The 25,373-nt window shown below is 45.3% G+C and overlaps 1 protein-coding gene across 5 annotated transcripts in view; it reads right to left on the bottom strand.

The window, feature by feature from the left end:
• The window catches only part of LARGE1 (LARGE xylosyl- and glucuronyltransferase 1), a 522,066-nt gene that overhangs the window by 55,504 nt on the left and 441,189 nt on the right, over nt 1-25,373 (bottom strand). For all 5 annotated transcript variants that reach the window (XM_032416931.1, XM_032416930.1, XM_032416932.1 and 2 more), the window contains 2 exons: nt 24,508-24,620; nt 22,569-22,694 (listed from right to left, as the gene is read on the bottom strand). In XM_032416931.1, the coding sequence (XP_032272822.1) occupies nt 22,569-22,694; nt 24,508-24,620 (239 nt within the window). The remainder of the gene's footprint in view (nt 1-22,568; nt 22,695-24,507; nt 24,621-25,373) is intronic.

The raw sequence follows: 25,373 nt of genomic DNA on the forward strand, positions 1-25,373 counted from the left end.
GGTGGGTGGTGGGGTGAAGAGGAAGGGCGCTGAGGCCATGCAGCGTGGTTTCAAATCCTGCCTCTGACCTTGGGCAAGTGACTTACTCTCCGTGCCTCAGTTTCCTCGCCTGTGAAATGGGGAGAGCAACAGCTCCTGCCTGTACCAGCGTGTAAGCTTCTGTCTCTCAGCTCCCAGCCTGCTTTGAGATGCTGAGGTCGGGACTCTGCAAGCCCTACTTCTACTTTGCTGGCCGCCTCCCGTTAGATGCTGCCACCGGGGCCGTGAGAGGGAGACTGGGAGTCTGGGGGAGGAAAAAGGAACGTGCCCCCCCCCCCCCCCCCGGTGCTTCCTGTTCCTGCCAGCGCCACCCTACCTCCCTTCTTCAAGGTGGGCACTGGGCACTTCCTTCCTGTAGCAGCAGCTAGAATCGTTTTGCAGCTTTCTCCGTGCTCAGGACGAGCTTCCCGGTCAGCCTCTGGAGCTGCCTGCTGGCCCCCAGCCCAGGTTGTGATGCTTCCCACCCCTCCCTCTGCTCCTGCTCCACGGGCGGGAGCTGTTTTCCTGCGATTTTCTAGTTTTGTTTTTTGGTTACCAAATCAACACTTTCTGTCTAGTTGCCATTTTTAAAGATTAAATTCTCTGTTCGGATAATTGGTACGGTTGCTGCCTCCAGCCAGGACTGACGGATGCACCGTGTCAATACAGCTGCTGTGAAAAATAAACTTGTTCATATGTGTAAAGCGTGCAAGTCGTGTCTGGCAAAAGGTGAGCGCTCCATAAGGGCTGGCTAGTAAGTGCTTACGGTGGACCAGGCTGGGAGGGGGCAGCAGTCTCTGCTGACAGTGCTCGCCCTTGGTTGGCAGGCGCTTGGCCAGAGACCTGTCCACAAACGGCACAGAATGTGATGGTGGAGGGAGGCTCAAGGGGAACGGGAGCTCTGCAGCAGTAGCTCTAGCAATGCACGGGCTAGGGCTTGAAGGATGAACCAGAGTTTCCCGGGAGGCAGGGGCCGGCTGGCACAGAGGGGATGGCGGTGGCACGGTCCAGGCAGAGGGGGGTGGGAGAGGAGGCTGCGGAGGTGAGCGGGGCGCAGGGAGAGCCTGGCTCCACGCAGGTCATGCTCAGAGCTCAGCTGTGGTGCTGGGGAGCTTACGGAGGGGGAGATTACTAACTCCGGGTTTCAGTAAGATGCTCTGATGTAATGGACAAGCCAGGAGTGGAGGCGAGGGAGGCCAAAAGAAGAGCCAGCAGGGACAGCTCATGCCCTTGGCCGGGGAGCTGTCTGGGGCGGGGGGCGGGGGTGGGTCCTTTACCACCAGGATTATGTCATGGTCTTTTAATGCTCACGGTGACCTGAACAAGGAATGCAATTTTAGAGATGAAGAAACTGGAGAAATGACTTGCCCAAGGCCACAAAGTTGGTAAACGTGGCAACGGGGATTCAAACCTAAGTTTGAGTAAACCTGATTCCAAAGCCCCTGTTCTTCTGTCCTGGAGAAGCCAGGTTTTTAAAACTTCCCTGTTCACGCCTGGTCACATTACAGAAGAAATAAACTAGCTCTCACCTTCCTCCCCACTCGCCTCCCATGGTGGGGGGACCAGCATAGCTGACACTGAGACAGAGGAAGGGAATGGGGTGTCCAGAGCTCGGTCCCTTCCTGGCTCCCTCCTTTAGCCACATTCTGTCTGCAGGCGCCTGAACAGGGCCACCATTTGGAGAGATCTGGAAGGCCCCCTCTCCCAGGGTCCCCTGGATATATGGCAGCCACAGACAGCCCTTGCAGCTGGTTGGGTAATACCGCTCTGCAAGACCAAGTCCCTCTCTCATGGCACAGGCAACAACAGGAAACCTATGTGGTACAAACCACACCCCCTGCCCTCCCATGACCTGCATGGTGCAATGGCAGAGCAAGACCCAGGGACGTCAGGCCAGCCTGACTGTGAATCTCAGCTACGCTCTTCATTAGCTGTGTGGGTCCTTGGGCAGCTGGTCTTATTCCCTGTGGCCTCGGTGTCTTCACGTGCAAGGTGGGAACCTGCCATCCCAACTCCACAAAGTCGTTACGAGGCTTAAAGAAATGCCTAGCCCAGTGTCTGCAGGCCAGGGTGGCCCCGAATTCTGTGGGTTCCCTTCTTCCCTCAAAGACGGCAGCAGCAGCCTGCCTACCAGCATTCTGCGCCCCTCTCTCCTCCTGCCAGCAGGAAGCCCACTGGAGCAGTGAGCAAGGAAGCGTGTTTAGCATCCAGGACAGTGCAGCAGGGCCAGCAGACCCTCCCTGGGAGGAGGCCACTTGGCGGCGCCTGCATTTCAGGGAGGGAGGAGCGTGCAGGGTGCATTCCCTTCCTGTGCCTTTTGAAGGATGCGAGAGGGAAGGAGAGGGGAGATTCTCCCCCGAGAATACACCAACTGGGCATGAGAAGGTCCTGGGCCACACATTAAAATAATTGCATGCGAGGTGGTGTCACTCACACCCTGTGGGGATCATGTCTTTGCTGCAAGAGATTTTGGTGCTTGCCAAGTGCTGAGCCAGCAGGAAGGCTGATGGATGTCTATCTGACTCAGGAAACTTGAACTTCCTCAACAGGGAGAAACTTAACACTAAGTAAAAATAAGGGCTGGCCTGTGGGTCCCCGGACAAACAAATCTTCACTCTTAGTGCACAAATCTGCCAGGCACTTTGGAGACACTGTGTCATTAAATCCCCCAAATAAGCCCATTTGGATGCCACTGTCTATTTTATGAAGACGGTCCCTGACTTGTTTGAATCTCACAGCTGGTAAGCGGCAGAGCTGAGACATGAAGCCAGCTCTCAGCTCGAAACCCCAGGTTTCTTACTGCTATTGTGTATGGCATCAATGGGCTGAGCACTTTGCAGATGAGGGCCGTGAGGCTTACAGAGGAGGAGGCTTGCCTGAGATCACATGGTGAGTTTGGACCGGGTCAAGACTATGACGAGGACCCAGGTCTGTAGGTGCCCCCGACCCGCTCCAGGCCACCCCTTATCCCTCCATATCTCATTCTGTTCTGTGCCCGGGCGGGGATCTGGGTCTGCCTATTGCCTCTGGGTAGATACTGGTGCCTGGTGTTCTAGAAAAAGCATCAAAAGGTAAAAGAAGGTAGGGGGAGAAGATGGTGGGATCGCTGGCAGGCCAAGGGGATTTGGGAAAACCCTTTGCAACCTGGCTGCCCTGGGACAGGGAAGCCCACTCAAAGGCTTACTCAAAGATCCTGGTGTTTGCCAAGTGCTGAGCCAGCAGGAAGGCTGAGGGAGGTGCGTCTGGCTCAAAAAACTGGAGTTTCCCCAACAGGGAGAAACTTAATGTATATTCAGATTTACCTTTTTCTCCTTCCTGTGCTAGGCTCTAGAGAGGTAAATAATAGCTATGTTTACCTAATACCCACTATACACTAGACATCGGGCCATGGCTGGTGTGCGTGCATGTGTGATGTTCTCACATTCAATCCTCAAAACAACCTGGTAAGGTTGTTTCTATTATCCCCATTTTATAGACGATAATGCTGAAGCCAAGCCTAACACAGGGTCACTCAACTAGTAAGGAACCAATCCTAATACAAAATCAGGTCCGTCTTGCGCCCAAATCTTTTTCCTTCTACCACATCATTCGTTCGTTTGATACATATTAAAAGGAGCACTGAGCATGTGCCAGGCTGATAGGGGCCGTGAATGCAAAGATGGACACAAGGATCATGACTCTCTTTCTGGAACTTACAACTGAGAGAGAGAGCAGGATATAAAATAACTGTCCATTTTAAATCACAGGTGTGATATGTTCTCTTAAGGAAATATTGTTAAAGAGAGGTTGTCAGTGATGGTTTCTGGGCAGGGCCACCTCAAGTATAAAGAAACCAAGGCCCAGAGGGAGAAAGTGACTTGCCCAGAGTCACACAGCAGAGAGGGAGAAGTCGTGCCCACATTCTGTCTCCCAGGGCACTGTTCCTTCCACTAAACCGTATGCCTGCTTCGGAAAATCCAACTCAGGATTAGTATTGCTGATAATTTTGATGAGCGCTTGTCTGACTACTAAGAAATGTCATTTCCTGGTCCCTTGAGGGACAGCATCACCCATCATTGCTGGCTTGGGGGCAGCAAGCTGGTGGTGTAGATGACATTTGCTGACAAGCTTTCACACACGAGATGGAGTGACACTGGAGAATGTGTCCTGAAACAGATTTTTGCAAGGAGCTGGTAAGTGCGTGTGAGTCTACCAAGGCTTGTGGAGAAAACCCATCATAACTTATTCCACTTGCCGAGGCACATTAGCCTGGCAATCATAATTATTATCAGGAGCTAATATATACAGGATGTTTGCTACGTGCCAAACACTGCTCTGAAAACTTCGCTGTCATAGCTCATTTAACACACTCATTCAAGGATACGGGTGATAGTCTCCTTATCCCATCTTACAGATGGGAAGTCCAGCAAGTTGCCCCAAGTTACGTGGCTAGGAAGCGGGGCAGCGGTTAGGATTTGAACCCAAAGAGAGACATTAGGGATCTCTCTCTCTCATTTCTCTCATGTCGGTATCATTACATGACTCTATAAACAGCCATGAATATGAGATTTACAGAAGAATTATGGTATCATAAAAGAAGCCCACTTTCCCCTTCCGAGTACAGGGACCTCGCCCATCCCTGGGATACTGAAGCTGCAGGACGGTTTAGGACTTCTCAGATACAGGGGCTGAGCCTCCAGCTTGGCAGGAAGCAGAGAAGGAGGCATCCAGGGTGCGTGCCAGGTGGGCTGCAGAAGCCGCCAGGCAGCAGGGGCCCCAAGGGTGGGAGCTGATTGGATCTGCAATGTCTGTGAAGTCTGAGGATATGTGCAGACTTGGTAGTCAGCCTGCAGTGAGCCCGAGAAATTGACAGAAATGGATTACTGTCCGGGAAACTTAACCATCATCTGGGAAGACAGCAGAAGTCAACTCGATTAAAGGAGGAACATGAGACTATCGCCCATCAAGGAAAAAGCATTTCAAAGGTAGAAATGAGACCTCAGTACGAGGACAAGGCTATGGAAAGAGCTCAAAAATTCAGCTTCTGAAGCACTCAGAATCCAGAGGGTTCATAAAATTAACTTATGGCACCAAAATGCTAAGACATCAGAGCCCGAGTATAAGTGCCAGGTGAACAAGAACATGGGCCTCATGTCTTCCAAGTCACAGGGATCAGGGGTATCTGGAAAATGGGTCTGTCTCAAGACCTCCCCTGATTTTCTATGACCCACAGAATTTTCTACAACCCTCCTTAGCCTGGTAGTTAAGCCCGTTGCAAACTGGCTCCCTTACAATCCCTGTTCTATCTCCAGGCTGTAAGAACTTCCTGGTATTTCTGGAACCTGTCTTTTATGACTCGGTGCCTTTGCATATGCTCCATTGCCCTCCCCAGAACATCCTTTCTTCTTCTCTACCATATGAATGCCTGCTTGTTGTCCTTCATGGCTGAGCTCAAATGCATGTCTCTTCTGTAAATCTCTGCCTGACTGCTTGTGGCAGAAGGTTCCCTCCTAGTAGCTCTGTCTCTCTATCCCATTTTTCATTCGTGACAGAACACTAACTGTGTAGTTGCAATTCCCAGCTCCTGTGAATGGATCATGATCTGTTTAAGATCTAAGCTAATTAGGATGATCCTATGCTCTGATTCCCCGGACCCCCTTGCAGTTAGGGTTGGCCATACGATTCAGGATTGGCCCATATGATTCAGGATCAATGTGGATTTTAGGATGGATACATGGGGAAGCATGTATTTGACTTCCTAATAATAAGGTTCAGATAAGGTGCCATTCTCCTCCCACCCCACTCACCTTTCTGCTGTGAATAGAGATGTGATGACTGGAACCATGACAGCCATCCTGTGACTGTGAGGAAGAGGTCAAGACACTGCTATCTACAAACCAATGTCCATAGATACTCCAGAATTCTTAGCTAAGAAGTTAACCCCCCCTATTTTAAACCTCTGCAAACTAGGTTTTCTGATTCTCACTATAAGCATTCCTAATGTAACACCCGGGGCTGTTGCTGGGCCCTTCCTCAGTGCTCCATAGACTCTAGCACTTACTCTAGAGAGAACTCATTGCACACTCTTGTAATTATTTATTTACATGCCCGCACCTGGCAGCACTGGAATGTGAATTTCTGGGCTGGCAGGGAGTATGGAGTATGACTCATTATTCTTCCTGAGTGCCATAGTGCCTGGCAGGTAGTTAGTATTCAATAGCTGCCCTTTGCTTCAAGAATGGAAATCATGATGATGACATTCTCAATAATCCTCACATTCTGTCTGTCTACAGCAAATCATTTATAAAAGCCCTATTAATGTGGACTTTAGGATGGAGAAATACATTCCACTTTTCTTTGTCTAAGGGCCAAACAGCTTGTCATTTTCTCTTGAAGGAGTTCAAGCTCCCTCTGTTCTCTGCTTGTTTGGTATTTCAAGGAGGAGGACAATAGTCTCACGAGTCCCTTTCCTTGTCATCCTCAGGATTACGATGTACAGTTGAAAGGGGTGAGCAGCCAGACCTGCCTGCCAGTCGCAGCTCCAGCTCCTATCAGCTGGTGGCCTGTGGTAAGTCACCTAGGATCACGGAGACAGCCCCTCATCTGCGAAAGGGATGTAACAGCAACCACCCGGCAGTTTGTGGTCAAGCCCAGGACGGACGGATTGATGCACATGAAGGTACATCACACGTGCTCATCAGATTGCAAAAGAAATCTGGGCTTTGAGTTCACAAAATGGCTGCCTTACTAACTAGGGAGGCTGGATGAAACCAGCCTCTGTGGGAAGGAGGAATGAGAAACAAGACTTGAAACAAGGGATTGCAAATGGTCACAGCCTGAGGCAGAAGGGAGGATGGGTCAGACGGACATCATAGCCCAGAGAAGAAGCCATGCCAGGGGTAGTCTCCTCTGGCTAGACGGCACCCAGAGGCCTGAAGAGGGGCTATCCAGTGAGGCCAACACTTCCTGTTGGGTTTAACACACTGAGCAAAGCAAATTTCACCCCTGCTTCCTCTCGGCTCGGTCACCTAAACCACTTGATGCATATGAACCTCTATTCTCCAGTCTGACACAAGGACATAATAGAGCCTGCTTCTGAGCATCAGTGAGACAAGACATGTAAAGGTGTCCGCTGCAGAGCCTGGAGCAGACCGGCGCTCCATTCCGTGTGTCTCTGGAGCATGCACACTCTGTTCCCATGGGATGTCCTTTAAAGTGACCCTCTCCCTCAGTCTCTATTTAACCCAGACTAAATGCAAGGCCTGTATTTGTCCAACTTTGCAGGCATCGTGACAGCCTGGGTCAATGTTTGTTGAATCCGCTTCTTCTATTGCCCCACCAACTGCTGAAGATTCTATTCCAGCTCGCGTCCTTCTCCTTTCCCAGCCCTGACCATTACTGGGATTGGCTATTAAATAACAACAGTGTGTCTGAAACTCAGATCTCAACCCACAAAGGCTCTGTTGACTCTTTGTCTCCTTTTACACAGGTTCTTGTTGCTTCCTGGTTTTTACAAGTCCCCGAAAGAAAAACAAAAATCCTCCCAGACAAAAGTGCATCATTACCCAGGAAAGGGGCAGAGAACAGACCAAACTACTCAGTGATTACTTAGTCTCCTCATCTGGAAAAGGTAGACATGCAGGTCCGTGCATGAATCCAAAGCCCTGTCCTATATCCTACCATTTATTGTCCTGTCATCTGAAACATTTCTTAATTTTCCCTGCCTGGAGGAGGAGAGGTTGGGGAGAGGAAAAATGACAACAGGAAAATGGGATGCCGGTGATAATACTCAGGGCTGGGAGGGTCATGCATCCATGAGGAGATCCAGCTATATTCTCTCATGTTCATCATGTTCCACATTTTCAGTTCTTTTTTTGCTCTAAAATGGGGTTAAACAATCAATCTGAACCAGATTTTGGTATGTGTGGAGAATTCCTCATGGGCCCCTGATAGCAGGAAATAGCAAAGCAGTGCAAACAATATGCGAATCCTCAATGAGTGTTGTCTTCATGTGGCTTCTCTGCAGACAACCAACTTGTGGATGGTAACTGGCCTGTATTCTTCCTCTCTATGGAATTAAGACTTCACTCGCATTTCACAGAATCCCCAGTGTCCCTTATTGATCTCGGAACAGGGAGGATGGGGGAAGCAGATTCTACCTCTAGGGATAGCAAGGAATCTTTAGTTGAGGGACTCTACCAAGGTTGGTTGAGGAGCAGCTGGGTTTGTAATCCAGGGGGATTTGGCCAGTATGGTGGAATGTCAGTAATGCCCTTAGGGGTGGGGACAATATGGATCACTGCTCTGGGAAGGGCAGCTGGCTTCCTGGTTCCCAGCAGACACCTTCAGTAGAGGCCCACGATCGCTTTTGTGTATGCCCTGCATCATCTCTTTGCAAACCTGAAGCTGGCCTTCTTCCCATGATTCTCACGGGGCTATCGGTCACACCTGATCTGCCAGAAGCAGGGGCATGTGACTCAGGCTGACCAATGAGTCAGTCATTCCTGACCATTCCTAAGAACACAGAGATGGGTTCAGGTGCGGGCATGTGTCCTAAGAAGGGTCAACAGAGTCATTTAGTGGAGTCATTGAGAGAAAGAAGGTCTCTTTCTCCAACTAGGATCATGAGTGCCAGTCGCTCTTATATTACTTGCTTTGACTTCTTCGTAGCATGTTTGGCCGCCTGGAATGACCAATTTGACCATTTGTTTTCTTGTTTTCTATCTACATTCTGCCCTAGAATATAAGTTCACAGAGAGCAGGGCCTGTGCAATCTCACTCACTACTGTGTAACCAGTGCTCAGAGCAGCGCCTGGCCTACGGCACACACGGAATACGTATTTGTTGAATATCTAGGCTCTGCGAACTTGTGGGCTGGGGGACTGCTAAAAATCACCCTATTGTAACAGAGGCAGCACGAGAGAGACAGAGAAAAAGGAGAGAGTAGGCTGCTGTGTCATGTGAGCACCCATATCTAACTGTGTCAATGCAGAGGGCGGGATATGGCACTCATGTTTTTGAGATGTACTTGGGTTTCAATGTGCCACAGTTCCACCAATCATTAATACCTATTTTTAGTGTATTTAATAATATCTAATATCAATATATAATTAAAATATCCCTCACAAAAAGAACAAATGGCTTAAAAATTGAGTCCTGCATGATAACCCAAAGTATAAAATAAATATACATGAGTCTACATGGATATCAATAAATTATTTAATAAATAAATAAATATAAATGGGGGAGAGAAGCAGATCTCCTTACAGAAGAGCCCTTACAAGTAGATTCCACCCCTCGTTAGGAAGTAGAACTTAATCTCCCCATTTCCAGTGTGCGGTGGGTGCAGTGACTCACTTCAGAAAAATGAAGCATGAAAGGGGAAAATAATCACTTTATGGTGGAGAAACCTGGCGAACACTGCCTTAACCGACAGTCAGAGTCCCTAGTGAAGCCATGTGTGAAAACCAGGTCCTTCCTGACACAATGTGATGCCCTTGGAGGTGGACACCCTTTACCTCTGTGATACTCTCTCCAAAAAACCATAACCTCAGTCTAATCATGAGAGAAATACATTGGACAAACTGAGTCTGAGGGATATTTCATAAAGTACCTGACCAGTACACCTCACAACAGCCAAGGTCAGTCATGAAAAACATGGGAAGACCGAGAAAGTGCTGGAGGCCAGAGGAGACCCAGGAAACAGAATACTAATAGTGAAATGTGCCCAAAGCCTGCAGATAAGTGAAGCACAATCCTCCAATGTGGGTTTGTTGGTTCACCATTATCATGTAGGATGTTAATATCAGGGGAAACAGACACTAAATGTGGGGGAGGGGCGGGTACGGGACTCAGCACTACTTTTATAACCTTTTCTGTAAATCTAAAAATCCTTCCAAAGAAAAGTATTGAAAACAAAAAAGAGTCCTACAAAGCAACAACTGATTGTGAACACCAGTCAGACAAGACAAGTCAGAACACCATGTAGACTTCAGGTCCCTACGTGACCAGCAGGAAAATAGTGGAGCTGATGCTTCTCTTTCCAATAGGAGCCCCTCCTTAGCCACTACGTTCAAGTACAGAAATGCCTACCTAATTAGATCTGACAGGAAGCTGGCAAAAAAAAAAAAAAATAATAATTCAAATATGGATTTACAACCACTACTGATAAGGAAGAGCTTCACCCCAACTGTGTATAATGCCTGAAGATGCTACGTAATGTGCGTACAAGTATGCATGATGAGCAAGACACTTAGAAACAAAGCAACTGGGATAGGAAGACAAGCCTCCATCATTTTTTGATGATGTTTAAAGTCTTGTGAAAGTCCATGTAGAACTTTACCACTAACCCCCATGAAAAGAGTTTAGCAGTCCCTTTGGCGATTTCACACGTAAAATGAAAGATAACAAAATCCAGGAAGGAAAACACTTATTTTCCCTGCTCTAGCAAAAATGGCCGAAAAAATATACAACACAATACAGTCATAAATCAAGTAAATTCCGTTGTCAGCAAATATACTGAGAACAGTCACAAAAAAATAAAATCTGCAGGCCTGAAGATCCTAGTATGAGAACAAATTACATGGGAGATTTGCTACAGAGTTAAATCAAAGCACAGAGGATCCTGATCCTGATGTGTGTCAGCTTATGCTATCTGCAAGGTTCTGTTTAGATAATGAAATACCCAAAGAACAACTTTTCGGTAAGCATTCCAGGGAAGATGTGCGGGACAAGTTATAATCTGAACGGTAAATTCCTCCTTCAATGATGACAGTGGTTTTATGGAAAGTGCATGTGGGAAAGGTAGAGTAGCTTTAACTGGAATAACGGAAGGATTCTAAGTGAGGTCACACAGTGATACTGAATTCCTTTACTGCATTACTGAAGGCAAGCCTGCCACGAAGCACTTGAAGCCAGAGTGCACAAGTACTACTGGGTGTTACCGATTTGGTTACTTTCATAAAGGCGAGACTGAAACGACCATAGAACTTTTTATAACACTTTCGAATGACACAAGGAATGACCATGGAAATCTTTTGTACAAGATAAAGCTTTGCTTGTTACCTCGTGACAAAAGCCTTATAAGAGATGGCATACCTAAAGATGATTTATGCATTTGTTTTTATGAAAAAATGGTGATCAGTGGTATGTTGATTTTTTGAAAAAAAAAATATGCACCTGTAATCTGACCCCTCAATGTCGAGGTAATGAATGGGGTAGTTACTACTTTCAGAAAGAACCTGTGATATGGATAGAGCTTTTAGAAAATAGATGTTTGAAATTGTTTCCATCGTTATGGGATTTTGAGGTAAAAAGCGCCACGCTACCTGCTGAAACCCTCACTTCTACCTATTTAGAAACGTCAGTGGTTTGATGTGCGTAGCCAGCAAATACTGCTTAATTGGTGCTTCCCTCTCTCAAAATCCTTTTCGTAATAAAGCCCAGATTTAGGGAAGTGCTTCCTATAGTGGGCTTTTAAGGAACCATTCCCACAGGGTTTTCCAGGGTCAAAACGGTCTGTTTTGTGTGTTGGAAATGCTGGGGATCAACCAAACCCATCAGGATTCCTGGGTGCAGGACCTCATAATATGCGATTTTGTATATACGGTACACAGAACTCCCCCTCTGCACCCCTCCCCAGCTCCCCTCTGTTTGAAGAAATCCCATTAACAGTTCTTAGAAATGTTTGGGTACACACTCCCCAAAGTGCTATTGTAGGGCAGATTTTCCAGAGGCATGACCTTGCTTCTAGGAATTTTGTTGACGTTTTCAGGAATAATGGCATCTGAACTTCATCAGCTATGTATAACAAAGCCAATGATGGATGCCTTAAATCACTAATACCCAATGGAGTTAAGTTCTGAACATCGACTTAGCAAAGAATGGGTGAGTGTCGAAGGAAGCCAAAAGATTGAACACTTAAATTATCCAAAGTCCCCTGCGCTGAGCATGCCATTCCCCAGCACACTATTAGGGCACAAGATGATGGGCCACAGACCCACACTTAACCTCAGGCAATCCCTGCCCCTCTTCAGGTCCCTATGTCCTCTCTGTGAAATGAGTGCATTGGAATGGATAAGGAAGAAGAGCCCTTGTTTACATGTTTTGCCCACCAGCTGATTGAAAACTACTGAGAGAGCGGGAACATCACTAATTATGAATTATTGGCAATAAGGATACGAGGCTTACTCCAGGTCTCCCAGCCCGGTACGAACTGCTTGACCCATCACCCCTTCTAATCTTTACATCTCCTTAACGTGCTGATTACTTCTCACGCCAGGACACTGGTGAAGGAAAATGAAGGAACCCAATGACAGCCCCCCAGCCTGGCCCTCAGTGGGTGCTCTGCTGGGTCTGCTGGGTGCATGAGCGACTCCGACGCACAAGCCACTGAGGGACAGTCCCAAGCGCCAGGCTACTTGAACAGGGGCCGGCCACCTCAGATTTAATCCTGGGACCCCTCAAGTGTACTAGCCGTAGTGCTGCCCAGAGACAAGAAAGCACTTGGAGCCCTTGGGACTTGAGTCTTGGGATGGAATTAAACAGGAACTGGCCTCAAGGAAAGAGAGGTCTGGTTGGGAGGGGGTGATTGTAGATTTTAGATCTTCTCCCCCAAAGCAACTGTTTTTGCTTCCTGATCCATCCTAATCCTCCCAAATGAACCTTACTGTTCATCATTCTTATTACCCTCTTTCTGGTTTCCCCAGCCTCATTTTTCACAGTAGTCTGCTTGGCTACGGCACGCTCGATATGCTAATGCAAGGCGGCCCCTCATCTTCCTCAAAAGATGTGAAAACTGACACCTCTCTAAGTATTATAAAATGTTTTAAAACTTGACTTATGTGCGACTCCTCTTATGCAAATGGTACAGATTGCCTCTAGGAACATATATCATTTCTCCATATGGATGGCACGTTTTTCTCTTCTTTAGGATTTTTCTTTTGAGCATACTCAGCTCCCAATTTATGAATGGGTGGCAGTCAAAAATCCAGCCTCTTAGTCTGTTGCTTAAAATTCAAATGTTCTTTCAAGGAGACAATGTTAAGAGTCTCTGTTCTGGGGTTAGTCCTCCAAAAGCCATTTAATACAAAGAGGGCTCACATCCTATAGAAGCATTATCTCATGTAAAATGTTTTCCTGGGAAAATATATTAAGGTGGGAACTCAGCCTTGTGTCAGAGGAAAGAGCTCTGGAGATAGGGTCAGGCTGATGTGAGTTCAAACCTCAGCTCTGTCCTGTTTTGTTGTGTGATTCTGGGTAAGCAAGTTAGTGACTTAATCCATAAGATCCTTAGTTTTCGGATGTATAGAACAGATTCATATTCACCCCGTGAGACTTCTTTAAGGATTGAACGATACCACACTTGGCACGCACGCCATTTCCACCCAATCCATCTGATAACGCCATGTCATCCTTTGAATCCCGGCCACAGCTTGCTTCCTGTCAATCCCTGAAAGGGATCAGTGCATTCTGGGCAGATGCTTTTGGAGCACTGGCGTGGTCCTTGCTGCCTGCCACCCGGTTCACTGTTCCTAATTTGCTCCTTCCCATTCTCCAGGGGCATATACAAGGAAGGAGGGGTGGTTTCAACAGGACTGGGGAGAGGGGCGGCAAGGGTGTTTGGGGGCTGAGGAATGATGTCAGGCAGAAGATGAGGAAGGAAGAGACTTGATATCAAGACTGAGCTTGGGCCTCCTACAGGATCTCTCAAGACAGACTGCATCACACCCTCCTCAGACAGGGGCGTCTGGCTCTCTTAGGCCCCTTTACTGCCTTTCATCGCAACACTCAGCAGGCTGTCTGGGAATTCTCTGCTTAATGGTTGCTTCTCACTAGACTGTGACCTTCCTGAGGGCAGGGACCATGGCTTAGCCCCCGGGGCTCTATGAGCTCATACAGACCCAAGGACTAGACCCTCTGCTTGCCACTTCCTGACCATCACCCACTGTTTCCGGCCAGGGCTTCCTTCTCTAAAAGCCTACTGGAGACTCAAGGACTAGAACACAGTTTCCTAGCTTCTCTCCCATTCTCCCTTCTCTAAGCCGGCACACAGCCCTTTGCTTGTCTCCGAAGAGTTTGTGCTCTTGGTGAAAGAATAAAAAGATGCTCCTTTGGGTCCTTCTCTTTTTATTTAAGATTCAGCCAGCGAAGGCTGAGTCATCAAGCTTTAGGACTGAAAGATAAAAAATGAAGGTCTTTGAAACACAAAGACTGAGGTGAAGTCAAGTATGTTTCTATGGAGCACTCAAGGGGCCTGGTGGAGAACAGAGCCAAAAATCATGGCCTCCATTTTATCAAGAATGTAACTGAGACTGGGAGAAGGTAAGTGGTTTACACAAGTCCTTCAGCTGGTAAGAGCTAGAACTGTCATTAGAATTTACGGGATTGCTTGGCTCCAAAAGCCTATATGCTTCTTTCCCCTCCTTAATGAAATCATTTCCCCCCTCAGTTGTTCTCTTAACCAATCTCTACTTAGCATAAAGTTCTCTGCTGACACCCAGGACAGGCTGGATGCCCAAGGCTAGTAAGCAGGTCTCTGGTAGGATGTGGGAAGATGTCTGCTCCTATAGATTGAGATTTATGCTCACCAAGAGTGAGTTGTGTGTTACCAAATGTGTTTCTATGCTGCTGTAATTGGAAATGTAATCAAATATTCTTTGAATTAGGTGAATGCAAAAAGAGAGTTGCTATTTTCATAGAAGGCAAGCCAAAGCTTTGGAACAACTCAATAAAAAGAAGTCCCTTAAAAAAATGGCTCTCAGATTAGGTATGGGTGAGAGACCATCAAGGAATGGGGAAATGCAAAATACAGGACTGTCCTCTATCTGCTTTGTAAAAATCCTTAAATTCTTGCTCACCCTTCAAGGAAAGGAATTGGGAGAACCACAGAAGATGGATAAGGAGAGGTGTCTATGCAGGATAATACAGAACAATCAGCAGAAAAAACAAAACAAAAAACAAAAAACAAAAAAACTGGCCTTGGTTGAACAGACAAGCAAATCAAGGTTAACCTATTTTTAGGATTCTTGGCTGAACAGACATTTTCAATCAGCTGACCCAGCGCAGGGGCCCTGTGTGACCCACAGGTGGGCTTCTTAGCTTGGCTACCCTGTGGAGCATGAGTGTGAGCTGATGGAGAGCAGGGTTCAGAGTATATCTGTGTTCTTCCCAGGGAGGAACAGAGGAACCAGCAAATAGGAGGTCTTCCATAACTGTTGAATACAATGGAGGACATAAAGGATGGGAGGAGGAAGAAGAAAGAATGATAAGAAAGAAAACGAGGAACATGCACTTTTACCTGGAATGTGAGGCCCAGGTTGGCCTGGAGGGACCTACAGATACGCTGTGTTACTAAACCAGGCCCTCGGGCTCCATGGCAATGTCCAGACCCCAATATGACCCAAAGGGTGGAACTTGGGCCTGCCAGTCTCTCTCCTTCCACCCTGAACCCTTTCCCCACTTTTATACATTGGCCATATTTCAGGGTTCTGTCTAAGATTTTGTTAGATAAGATATTAGTGGGTAAAATGACTTCCAGATTCTTTTTCAGGTTTATCTAGAAAGATAGGAGTTAACTTGATTTGACTCTGTCTTCCTGGTTTTGCTATTTGAAAGTCCTCTACTTAAACACAGAATGGGCTGCCAAAAAGAGTTCACAAGTTATTCTGTTTGATAGGTTCAAAGCGACAATAATTAAGCAATCACTGAGCAATGTCAAAGTGACGTAGCCACCTGCCACATCAGCATCTCAGCTCTATGTGACCGATGACTGTCCATTTTGTTTCCCATGGCATCCACAGGGCCCGCAACAGTGCCTGGCATATAGGAACCACTCAGTAAATGCACGAACGCACTGGTATGTCTGTGATGGGCAGATGTGACATACTTTCACTTGGACAGTTAGCTAGCTTTGTTGGTGTTTATAAACTAAGTTGAAAGTTCACAGATGAAATCTCCTCTATTTTATGGTGCCTTGCCTTTTCCTTTTTGTGGCTGCCAATTTAGAGGCTCTCAGATACCACGTCAAACATACTGGCTTATGAATACCTGTCTGGTGTCTTTAATGAAACCCAGACTAATCCTGCTAAGAACAATCAGGTGCATAGGACACCTGCCAAGGTCCTCCTCACTGCTGAATTTATTTTTATTGTGGTAAGATAGACATAAAATTTACCATTTTAACCATTTGCAAGTTATAGTTCAATGCCGCTAAGTGCATTCATATTGTTATGCAACCATCACCACCGTCCATTTCCAGGCCTCTTTCAACATCTCATATAGATATCTGTACTCATGAACTCCACGTTTCCCCCTCAATCCAGCCCCTGGTAATCCTGGTCCCACTTTCTCTCTCTATGAATTCAACTACTCTAAGTAGCTCATGTAAGATCATCAATAGTTTTCCTTCCGTGCCTGGCTCGTTTCACTTAGTGTATCATCAAGGTTCATCCACGTTGTAGCACGTGTCAGAGTTTCCTTTCTTTTTAAGGGCTCCCAAGGTCTTTAGTTGCACTGACTTTTATACAATTTTTATGTTTTTATTTTTGGCATGAAAATAAGACTTGAGAGTTTGGAAGTCTCCTGTGCTCTTGCCTGGTCAAGAAATGCCATCTAGGACGAGGACACGGGCATTGCCTCAGTGTGTTGTCATTTGCCCCCTGACAGCTGAATGTGGAGTGCTTTCTCCTGAAACGCACCCACTTCTCAATTTTTGACCAATGACTTCCAAGCCCTAGATTGCAAACTGAAGTTTACAAGAGAGCGCCCGAGTGTGGTTCCAATTTGGTTGTAACCACTGACACATCTTTCAAGAGGACTGGAGATTTCCTACGGATTGACTGAGACTTGATAGGACCACTCTTCCAATTTGGTGGGGGTGAAATTATTTGTGATCTTAATTTTCACTTCCCAGATTAGCAAAGAGGTTGTATATCTTCTCAAGTGTTTGGCCATTTTCTTAACAATTCAGTGAAATGATTATATCCTTCACACATTTTTCTTATTAATAAGTAAGAAATATATTTCATTTACTAGTCCTTTGTCAGTTATATGTGTTGAAAATGTCATTTTCTTTTCTCTTTTTGATGCTACTTTGATGGGAGTTATTAATTTCAATGTGGCTGAATTTACTGAACTTTTCGTTTATGGTATTTGCTTTTGTTGTCATGTTGAATAAATTCTTCCCAATTCTGAGGTCAGAGGCCAGTCATTTATTTTTTTTAAATAAAAGTTTAATTTGGCCTGTCCCATTTAAGTCTCTAATCCATGAGAATTAATTTTGTGCATGGTATGAGATAGGAATCATTTTTCATTTTTCCACATGGATAATCAGATGCCTTGGCACAATTTGTGGATGATTACATCCTTTCTCCAATGGCCAACAAGCCACCTCTTTATATATCACATTTCCATATATGTGTGGGTGCTCTTGGGCTCTCTGTTCTTTTTTATTAATTAATTAGCATCTCCCTAAGCAAATGCCCCCACGAAACTTTGCTGTAGGTTTTCAGTGGATACTATTTATGAGAGTTTTTGTCATATGAATATTTAATTTTATCAAATAATTTTCTTGCATCTATTTACATGATTATATGGTGTTTCTCCTTTAATCTATTAACATGCTGAATGATACTTATAGATTTTTCAATGTTAAATCACTCTTGTCTTTCCTGGAATAAACCCAGTTGGCCATGATGTATTATCTATTTTATACATGGCTGAATTCGATTTGCTAATATTTTGCTTAAGATTTTTGCAAACCTCTCAAGAGTGAGACAGGCCTTCTTTTCTTGTGCTCTCTGTGTCTGATTTTGGTATTGAGGATATCCTGGCCTCAATGAAATGGGTTAAAAAGTGTTCCTCTTTTTCTATTCTCTGCAAATTTACCTAAAATTGGAATTACTTTTTGATTAAAAAAATTGGTAGAACTTTACTCATCATTGAGGGATATTGTGTCTTTGTAAGAAGGTTTAATGGCTAGAAGATAATCCAGAATTTATATTTTTTCCTTAAGTCAGTTTTGGTAAATTATACATAGCTAGGATTTTGTTCATTTCATAAGTTCTCAAAATTTTGACATAATTTATTTACAGCATTCTCTTAATATTTCCTATAATTATGCTTTATCTACTTGATTGAAAACTCCACAAGGTAAGAAACTTCTGTTTGCTTTAATTTCTGCTATATTCCTAGAACTCAGAAAGATGACTGGCTCAAAAACATTTAGGGAAGGAGTACATGAATCTGCATTTATGGCTCCCTAGTCATTAATTGGTGAGTGCTCTTGCTATTTTTCATTGAGCCCTACCACTGCTTTGCCTATTCTATCGGTTCCTTTCAAAGAGCCAACTTCTGACTTTGTTGAATAATTTGTTGATCAACTTCTGCTCTTATCTTCTTTATGCCCTGTCTCTTAATTTTTGAATTTGTCCTGTGTTTTTTTTTGTTTTTTTTTAAAGATTTTATTTATTTATTTGACACAGAGAGAGAGACAGCGAGAGAGGGAACACAAGCAGGGGGAGTGGGAAAGGGAGAAACAAGCTTCCCGCCGAGCAGGGAGCGTGATGCGGGGCTCGATCCCAGGACCCTGGGATCATGACCTGAGCCAAAGGCAGTCGCTTAACCAACTAAGCCACCCAGACGCCCCTGTCCTAATGTTTTTTATATATCATCTTAAATTATAGACTTGGCTTATTAATTTTCAGCCTTTCTTCTTTTTAATATGAGATTTAAGGCTATAAATTTCTTCATATATCTGTATCGTTTCACTAGTTTTGACATGTATCATTTTTATTTTCATTCAGTTCTAAGTAGGTCTCAGTTTCAATTATGATTTCTGTTTGGAATCATGAGTAATTTAGAAGTATGCTCTCAATTTTAATCAAATATATATTTTAAGATTTTATTTATTTGACACACACACACACACACACACACACACACACAGAGTGCACAAGCAGGGGGGAGTGGGAGAGGGAGAAGCAGGCTCCCCACCAAGCAGGGAGCCCGACATGGGACTCGATCCCAGGACCCTGGGATCATGCCCTGAGCTGAAGGTTAGACACTTAACCAACTGAGCCACCCAGGCGCCCCTTAATCAAATATATTTTTTAAAAGTCTTATTCCTGCTTATTTAATTATACTGTGTTCAGAGATATATATTATATATATGTATATATATATAATTCTTTGAAACATACTGAGATTTACTTTATGGTCCAGAACATGGCTACTTATGATAAATGTCTCATGTGAGCTTGAGAAGGATGTATATTCTCTGTTACGTACAAGGTTCTTTAATTGCCCAATAAATCAGGATTTTTAACTGTGTAGCTCAAATCTTCCATATTTTTAATCCACTTTCTTATGGATACCTTTTAATAGTTCTGGAAAATTCCCATTCACTATAAAGATGCTTCACTTCCAATTTTCTCTATTATCCCCTTCTGACAGTCTAATTAGACACATCCCAATATCTTAACTTCTCTCAGTTTTTCTCGTTTTCCTTGTGTGCTGGGTTTTGGATAATTTCTTCAGCTATCTCTTCTAATTCTCTCTTTAGCTGGGTCTAATTTACTGCTTAATGTATTCATTTAATTTATAATTTCAACAATTATATTTTTCACTTCAAAAAGTACTGTTTGATCTAAACAGGTCTATTTGCCTTTGAGAATCTCTTGTTCCTCCATCCTTTTAATTCTCTTTTATTTCTTACACATAATAAAAAATATTCATGTTTTATATCTGATGAGTCTAATACCTGAAGTCTTTGCGATTTAATTCTACAGTTTCTGCCCTTTCTCATAGTGGCTTATTTCCCCATGTGTTTAGGGATTACCAAATGAGAACTCATTTTTCTTGAAACTTCACCTAAAGAATTCATTGAAGTCTTTCTTGTTTTTGAGTATTCTTCTAGATTAGATTTCTGTTTATTTCTGCCAGGTGCCTGGCACATTTTCATGTTTTTTCTATTTCTGTCCCACACATATAAATTTCAGCCCCCCAAATAATATGAGCACAAGCTTGAAATGAGAAATTCTCAGGGGCAACATGTCTCTCTTATTTTATCTAAAGCCAAGGATAAAACATATAACAATGTTTTATTAACATCTCTATCATGTTCTCCTATGGATATTTTTAAACTTGTTATTCACTGAGGATATCGCTTTTCCTGGATCCTGACTTTTGGCAAGCATCTTTTGTCTTTCTTGGGGTTGGGACCCAAATTCCCACTCATAGCCTTTTAATAGAATGGTTATACACATGGTTTGCATGACTTGGATTTAGGTCTAATGTCCCAGTGTCACTAAAAATAGCATTCCTTTGTTTGAATTATATAGTAAATTATATAGTTTTTTAGTAAATTATTTTTAGGCCAGGCCTCTAGCTCCTAAGGATCAGCAAATAGCCAGCAAATGTCAGATCCAGTTGCTTTTTGCTTATCCTTCTAGATCCATACTTTATCATCATTTCTGGTCTCTGCTTACTTCATTTACTTTATGGACTGATCGACTATGCTTTCAAATCCTTAAAAAAATTTTTTATCCAGTACTTTTTGGTGTTCTATACAGGGTTGATTTTATTTTCCTCACCTTTAAACTTCTAGTTCATGACAGTCTTGGAAATATTCCTGAGTATATCATATATTTTCCTCATGTCTAAGAAATACACGACATAGCGAAGGAGCTGCATAAAAGTTGACTGAAAGAATGAATGATGGAGGTACTTCTGTTTTAAACACTTTCTAATATTTTGTAGTGCAGTAAAACAAAACAAAACAAAAAAAAGTTTGTTCTTTTTGACTATGTGATTTCACTCCTGGAAAGCTGTGAATTTTAGACTGTTCATTACAACACAGTTTATATTTGTGAAAATTTGAAAACAACTAAAGTAACAGGAATGGCTTGGTAACAGAAGAGTACAAAATTCTATGTGTGTTATGACTATAAATAAGAGGCAACACACATATGTGGACATGGCCAGAAGCTACTTGGAAAAGATGGATTTATTCGGAAAGCAAGGTTTGGGTTCCTTTTCCCTTTTAAAACTTTCAAATGATTGTTATTGCATGGGCGTGTGGGCAATGGCTATACATTTAAATGACATCAACTCCCTATGGTTGCACGTGTCTACTTCCTGTCTGATATAGCCAGAGAGGGAAACACACTTGCTGTCAGACAGGCCTGGGTTCAAGTCCTTCTTCTGTCACTTTCCAGCTGAGGTCAGTTCCTCACTTCTCCCATTGTAGGTAGGAAATTCTGACACACCCTTTAATTCTGGGCTCAGCCAACAGGATATTAGCAGCAAGGACTCAAGCTTTCCTTGCAAGCACTAAAAATTCTTCTCCCACCTCTGCTTTGCCATGAGAACGAGCCGGACTGGCCTGCTCATGGGACATGGGAAACACCGGAGGAGGGCCAAGATGTCCTAGCCACCAGCCATCGGATCCAAAGCTGACCACAGACACTTGGTCAAGCCAGTGAAAATCAGACGGCCGGCCGGCCCACCTGCAGACTCCTCAGCTAAATAAATGGTTGTTGATTTAAGCCACTGTTAGAACAGCTTGTTCTGCAGCATTAACTATGGCAGCAGATAACTTGTACATGCTGTCTTCTTCACTGTGGGGGGTGGGGCGGCAGCTAGGGACGCAGGCAGTGGAAGGACTCACCCGAGGCGGAACAAAGGAGATAGTTTACTGAATACACGCAAGGGAGTGGCGGGCAGGACGCAGCACAGAGGCTGTGCTTCTGCCAGGAGGCAGTGGTGGGGGCTCTAGTTAAGGGGAAGGTGAGGAGGTACGGGGAGTTCTGGAATTTTCCTTCTTTGGTACCTGTGTCCGGGTGTCAGGAACCCATTGGTCAGCTAGGGCTTACAGATATTTTGAGGTGGGTCACCTAATGGGCCTGCTTGTATTCAGCCAGGGCGGTCACTGTGGGCCCTTCTACCTTCTTCGGGTTTCCATGGTTCAAGCTGGTTGCTTCCGGGCCCTACCGCTATGTCTGGGACCTAGAGACCGATGACGAAGGCTTTTCTGTCACTGTCACTGCTGCATGAGGTGGAATGGGACGTCTGGTGCCTCCCCACACTCTCCACCATGGCCACCACGGCACCTGGCAGGCGTGTTCACATTCCTTTCCTCACCTGGGTCTCTCCTCTGGCCGCGAACGACTTGAACGTAGGAAGGAAGTTATTCTATCTATGACACCTGGCACACGGTAGTCCCTCAATAAATGTTTTTGTTTGAATTAAATGACTGGATTTGGGGAGCTGATATGAACCAAAACAGCCGGCAGCAGGCGGCAAGAAGAATCACCAGGCAAGCTGGTTCTTAGGCAGGGAGGGAGGCCTTATGCTTTCCAGAAAGCAAACGAGGGGAAAAAAAAACAAAGGAGAAAAGCACATTCTTTCTGCTCTTCTACACCCTTATCTCTCTCACCACACTGCACACAAAGCTCAGAACCATTCATCCCCCTGAAGAGCCCTCCCTAGCCGGCCCCCGGTGCCACGGCGGGACACGCCTCTCCCCCTCCGCGGGGCTGCCCCACACCCACCGCAGCCTGGCCTTCCTCTACCTTCAGATCAGACACGTCCCTGTAGCATTGCTCAGAGCGGGTGTGGTCCGACAGCTGCACGTTCCAGAAGCAGGGGAGCTGATACACGAGGAAGGGGTTCTGTTTGATGACGGCATTGAAAATATCCTGGGAGAGAAAAGCCAGACACGGTCAAAACAGCTGGGTTTCACCTATGATGCCAACTCTCGGGGCACAGAGCTCTTCCTGGGCAAGGGCCTCCCTCGAGCCCCCTGCTCGCAACACAGGCTGGCTTGCACTGCGGGGCATTCCCATCTCCAGAACCAAGCAGTTGTGTTTGGACAGAGATGGGAGAACGCCCCACGCTGACTTGACGCTCATGGGCTCTCCTGGTCCCCAGAAGGCGCCATCAGGGAAGCGGATGTGGGAGCAGACAGGGAGTGTCTTTCCCACCTGAGCTGGCAGATGTTAAATGAAGTCACTTTTCTGCCTCTCTTCCCACCTCATCGAGGCGTCATCCATCCCAAGCCTCCAGGAGAGGAAACTGCATGATGACAAGTGGCTCCACTCATTCAGGGGCTGAGACAAATTACAGCGCTGTTTCAGTAGCGCTTCCTGGGGCTTTTGGCGGACTCGATGATGGATGCGCCTTGTTTTCCTGCAGGCCACGGTGCCCACTCGGCCACGCGCACTCCCCACCTCCAAATCCGACTGTGACTTTTCTAGGGAGGCTTCCCTTCTTTCGGGCTTTTCTCCAAGCTTTTGCTGCACCAGGCCATACTTATTAACTAGCTGCTGACAGGTGGTGCCGGGAGGTGAATTATGTGCCTTCGCAGGAGGAGATGCCTGGATAAAGTATCCTCCTTGGACACAGACATGCAATTGCTAGCTTTTGGGGACACTTGAGTCATTGTGACCTGACTTAAAAAATGATGATGGAGGACAATTTTCCCTTCAGGTTTAAAACAGCTACCTGGGTAATTTTTAACTCATTCATTATACCAGATCTCATGTTTGAAAAAAGGAAATTAGTTTCTGGCTGCTTGGGAAATACTGAATAATAACCATGCTTAAAAAAAAAAAAATAGCAAAGTAACGCTATAGAGTTTCTTGCTTCCTCTGTATTAGAAAACTTGGCAAAAATACAATGAATCAGACCACTGAACTTGGAGCAAAAACATATGGGAGTGGGCTTGCTTTTTGGGTGAACAGGAAAGGAGAAAAATGCAGAGGACCCAGAGAAGTATTGTCTCCATTTCAACACGGCCAGCTATACCACAGGGAGCTCAAAGTCTAAAAGTGTGACCCTGGTAGAGCCAAGGTCAAAGGCTCGGGCACCTGCACTTCCCAGCAAAAAATGAGACACGGGATTTTGATGAATTTCTGTTAATGGTTTGGTGGAGTGCATAGACTTTTTCAGATTGCCTGGATTAGAAGCCGGTTATTCCAGCCAGGCGGTTTGTCCCTTCCATTTAAATGCATTTCCCTTGAGGATAAGGTCATAGCACAGGTTCTCAAGAAAAGGTGCTGCTGTAAAAGTGAGAAAAGCAAACTGAAATCCTGTCTGGGAAACAGGCTGTGGTTTTCTGGGGTCACAAGGAGCAGGACCTATGCACCCCATACCCAGATGGAGACAGCGACCTCCCCTTACCACATCGGATTGTCATTTACTTATCGGTCTGCTTCAATAAACTATGAGCTCTCTGAGGCCAAGGACTGCATCTTTCATTCATCTCTGCAATCCTAGTTCTGAACATTGTCCCTGGCACATGGTGTGTGCAGTGAAAGGCTGCTGAACGCACAGATGAATTCACAACCAAGTTCCACTGTTGTCTCAGACAGGCAAGCCTAAGGCAGATCGATCCCAGGGCACAGTCACACAGGCAGTGGAAAAATCATCCAGACCCATATACTTCCAGGCTTCTTTGAGAACCAGTGCAAGGGTACTCAGGAATAACTACCGTCTAGCCTGGCTACTCACCTGGTCAGCTAAGGAGGTGGAAAGCATGCCCATCAGCTCCCTCTCTGCAGTCAGCCTCCACATCTGCTCCCATTTCATCTTCCGTAGTTTATCCAGAAGCAGCAGGATCACTCCTGGGTAACGGCAGAGGAGGGAGGAAGGAAAAGCAACAGTGAGACGCAGAGCCGGGCACACACCTGTCCACGGTTTGGAGACAAATACACGTGGGTTCCATCCCAGGCTCTGCCAGGGACACATTCTCTCTGAGACATCCTCATTGTATGGAGAATGTTACAACAGCCTCAAAGGCTGTTGCAAACACTACACGAGATGGGCAAAACAGCCTAGCACTTTCTGGAGATAGGATGGTGGGGATGGTCGCGCAACCACGCGAACGTACTTAATGCTTCTGAACTGTACACTTAAAGATGGTTAAAAGGTTACCCCAAAGATACAAATGTAGGGATCCGAAGGGGTACGTGCACCCTGATGTTTATAGCAGCAATGTCCACAATAGCCAAACTGTGGAAAGAGCCAAGATGTCCATTGACAGATGAATGGATAAAGATGTGGTGTATATATACAATGGAATATTATGCAGCCATCAAAAGGAATGAGATCTTGCCATTTGCAACGACGTGGATGGAACTGGAGGGTGTTATGCTGAGCGAAATAAGTCAATCAGAGAAAGACATGTATCATATGACCTCACTGATATGAGGAATTCTTTTTTTTTTAAATTTTTTATTGTTATGTTAATCCCCATACATTACATCATTAGTTTTCGATATAGTGTTCCATGATTCATTGTTTGTGCATAACACCCAGTGCTCCATGCAGAACGCGCCCTCCTCAATACCCATCACCAGGCTAACCCATCCTCCCAC

The sequence above is a fragment of the Phoca vitulina genome, unplaced genomic scaffold, assembly GCF_004348235.1.
Source record: "Phoca vitulina isolate PV1807 unplaced genomic scaffold, GSC_HSeal_1.0 scaffold19, whole genome shotgun sequence".
Taxonomy (NCBI): domain Eukaryota; kingdom Metazoa; phylum Chordata; class Mammalia; order Carnivora; family Phocidae; genus Phoca; species Phoca vitulina.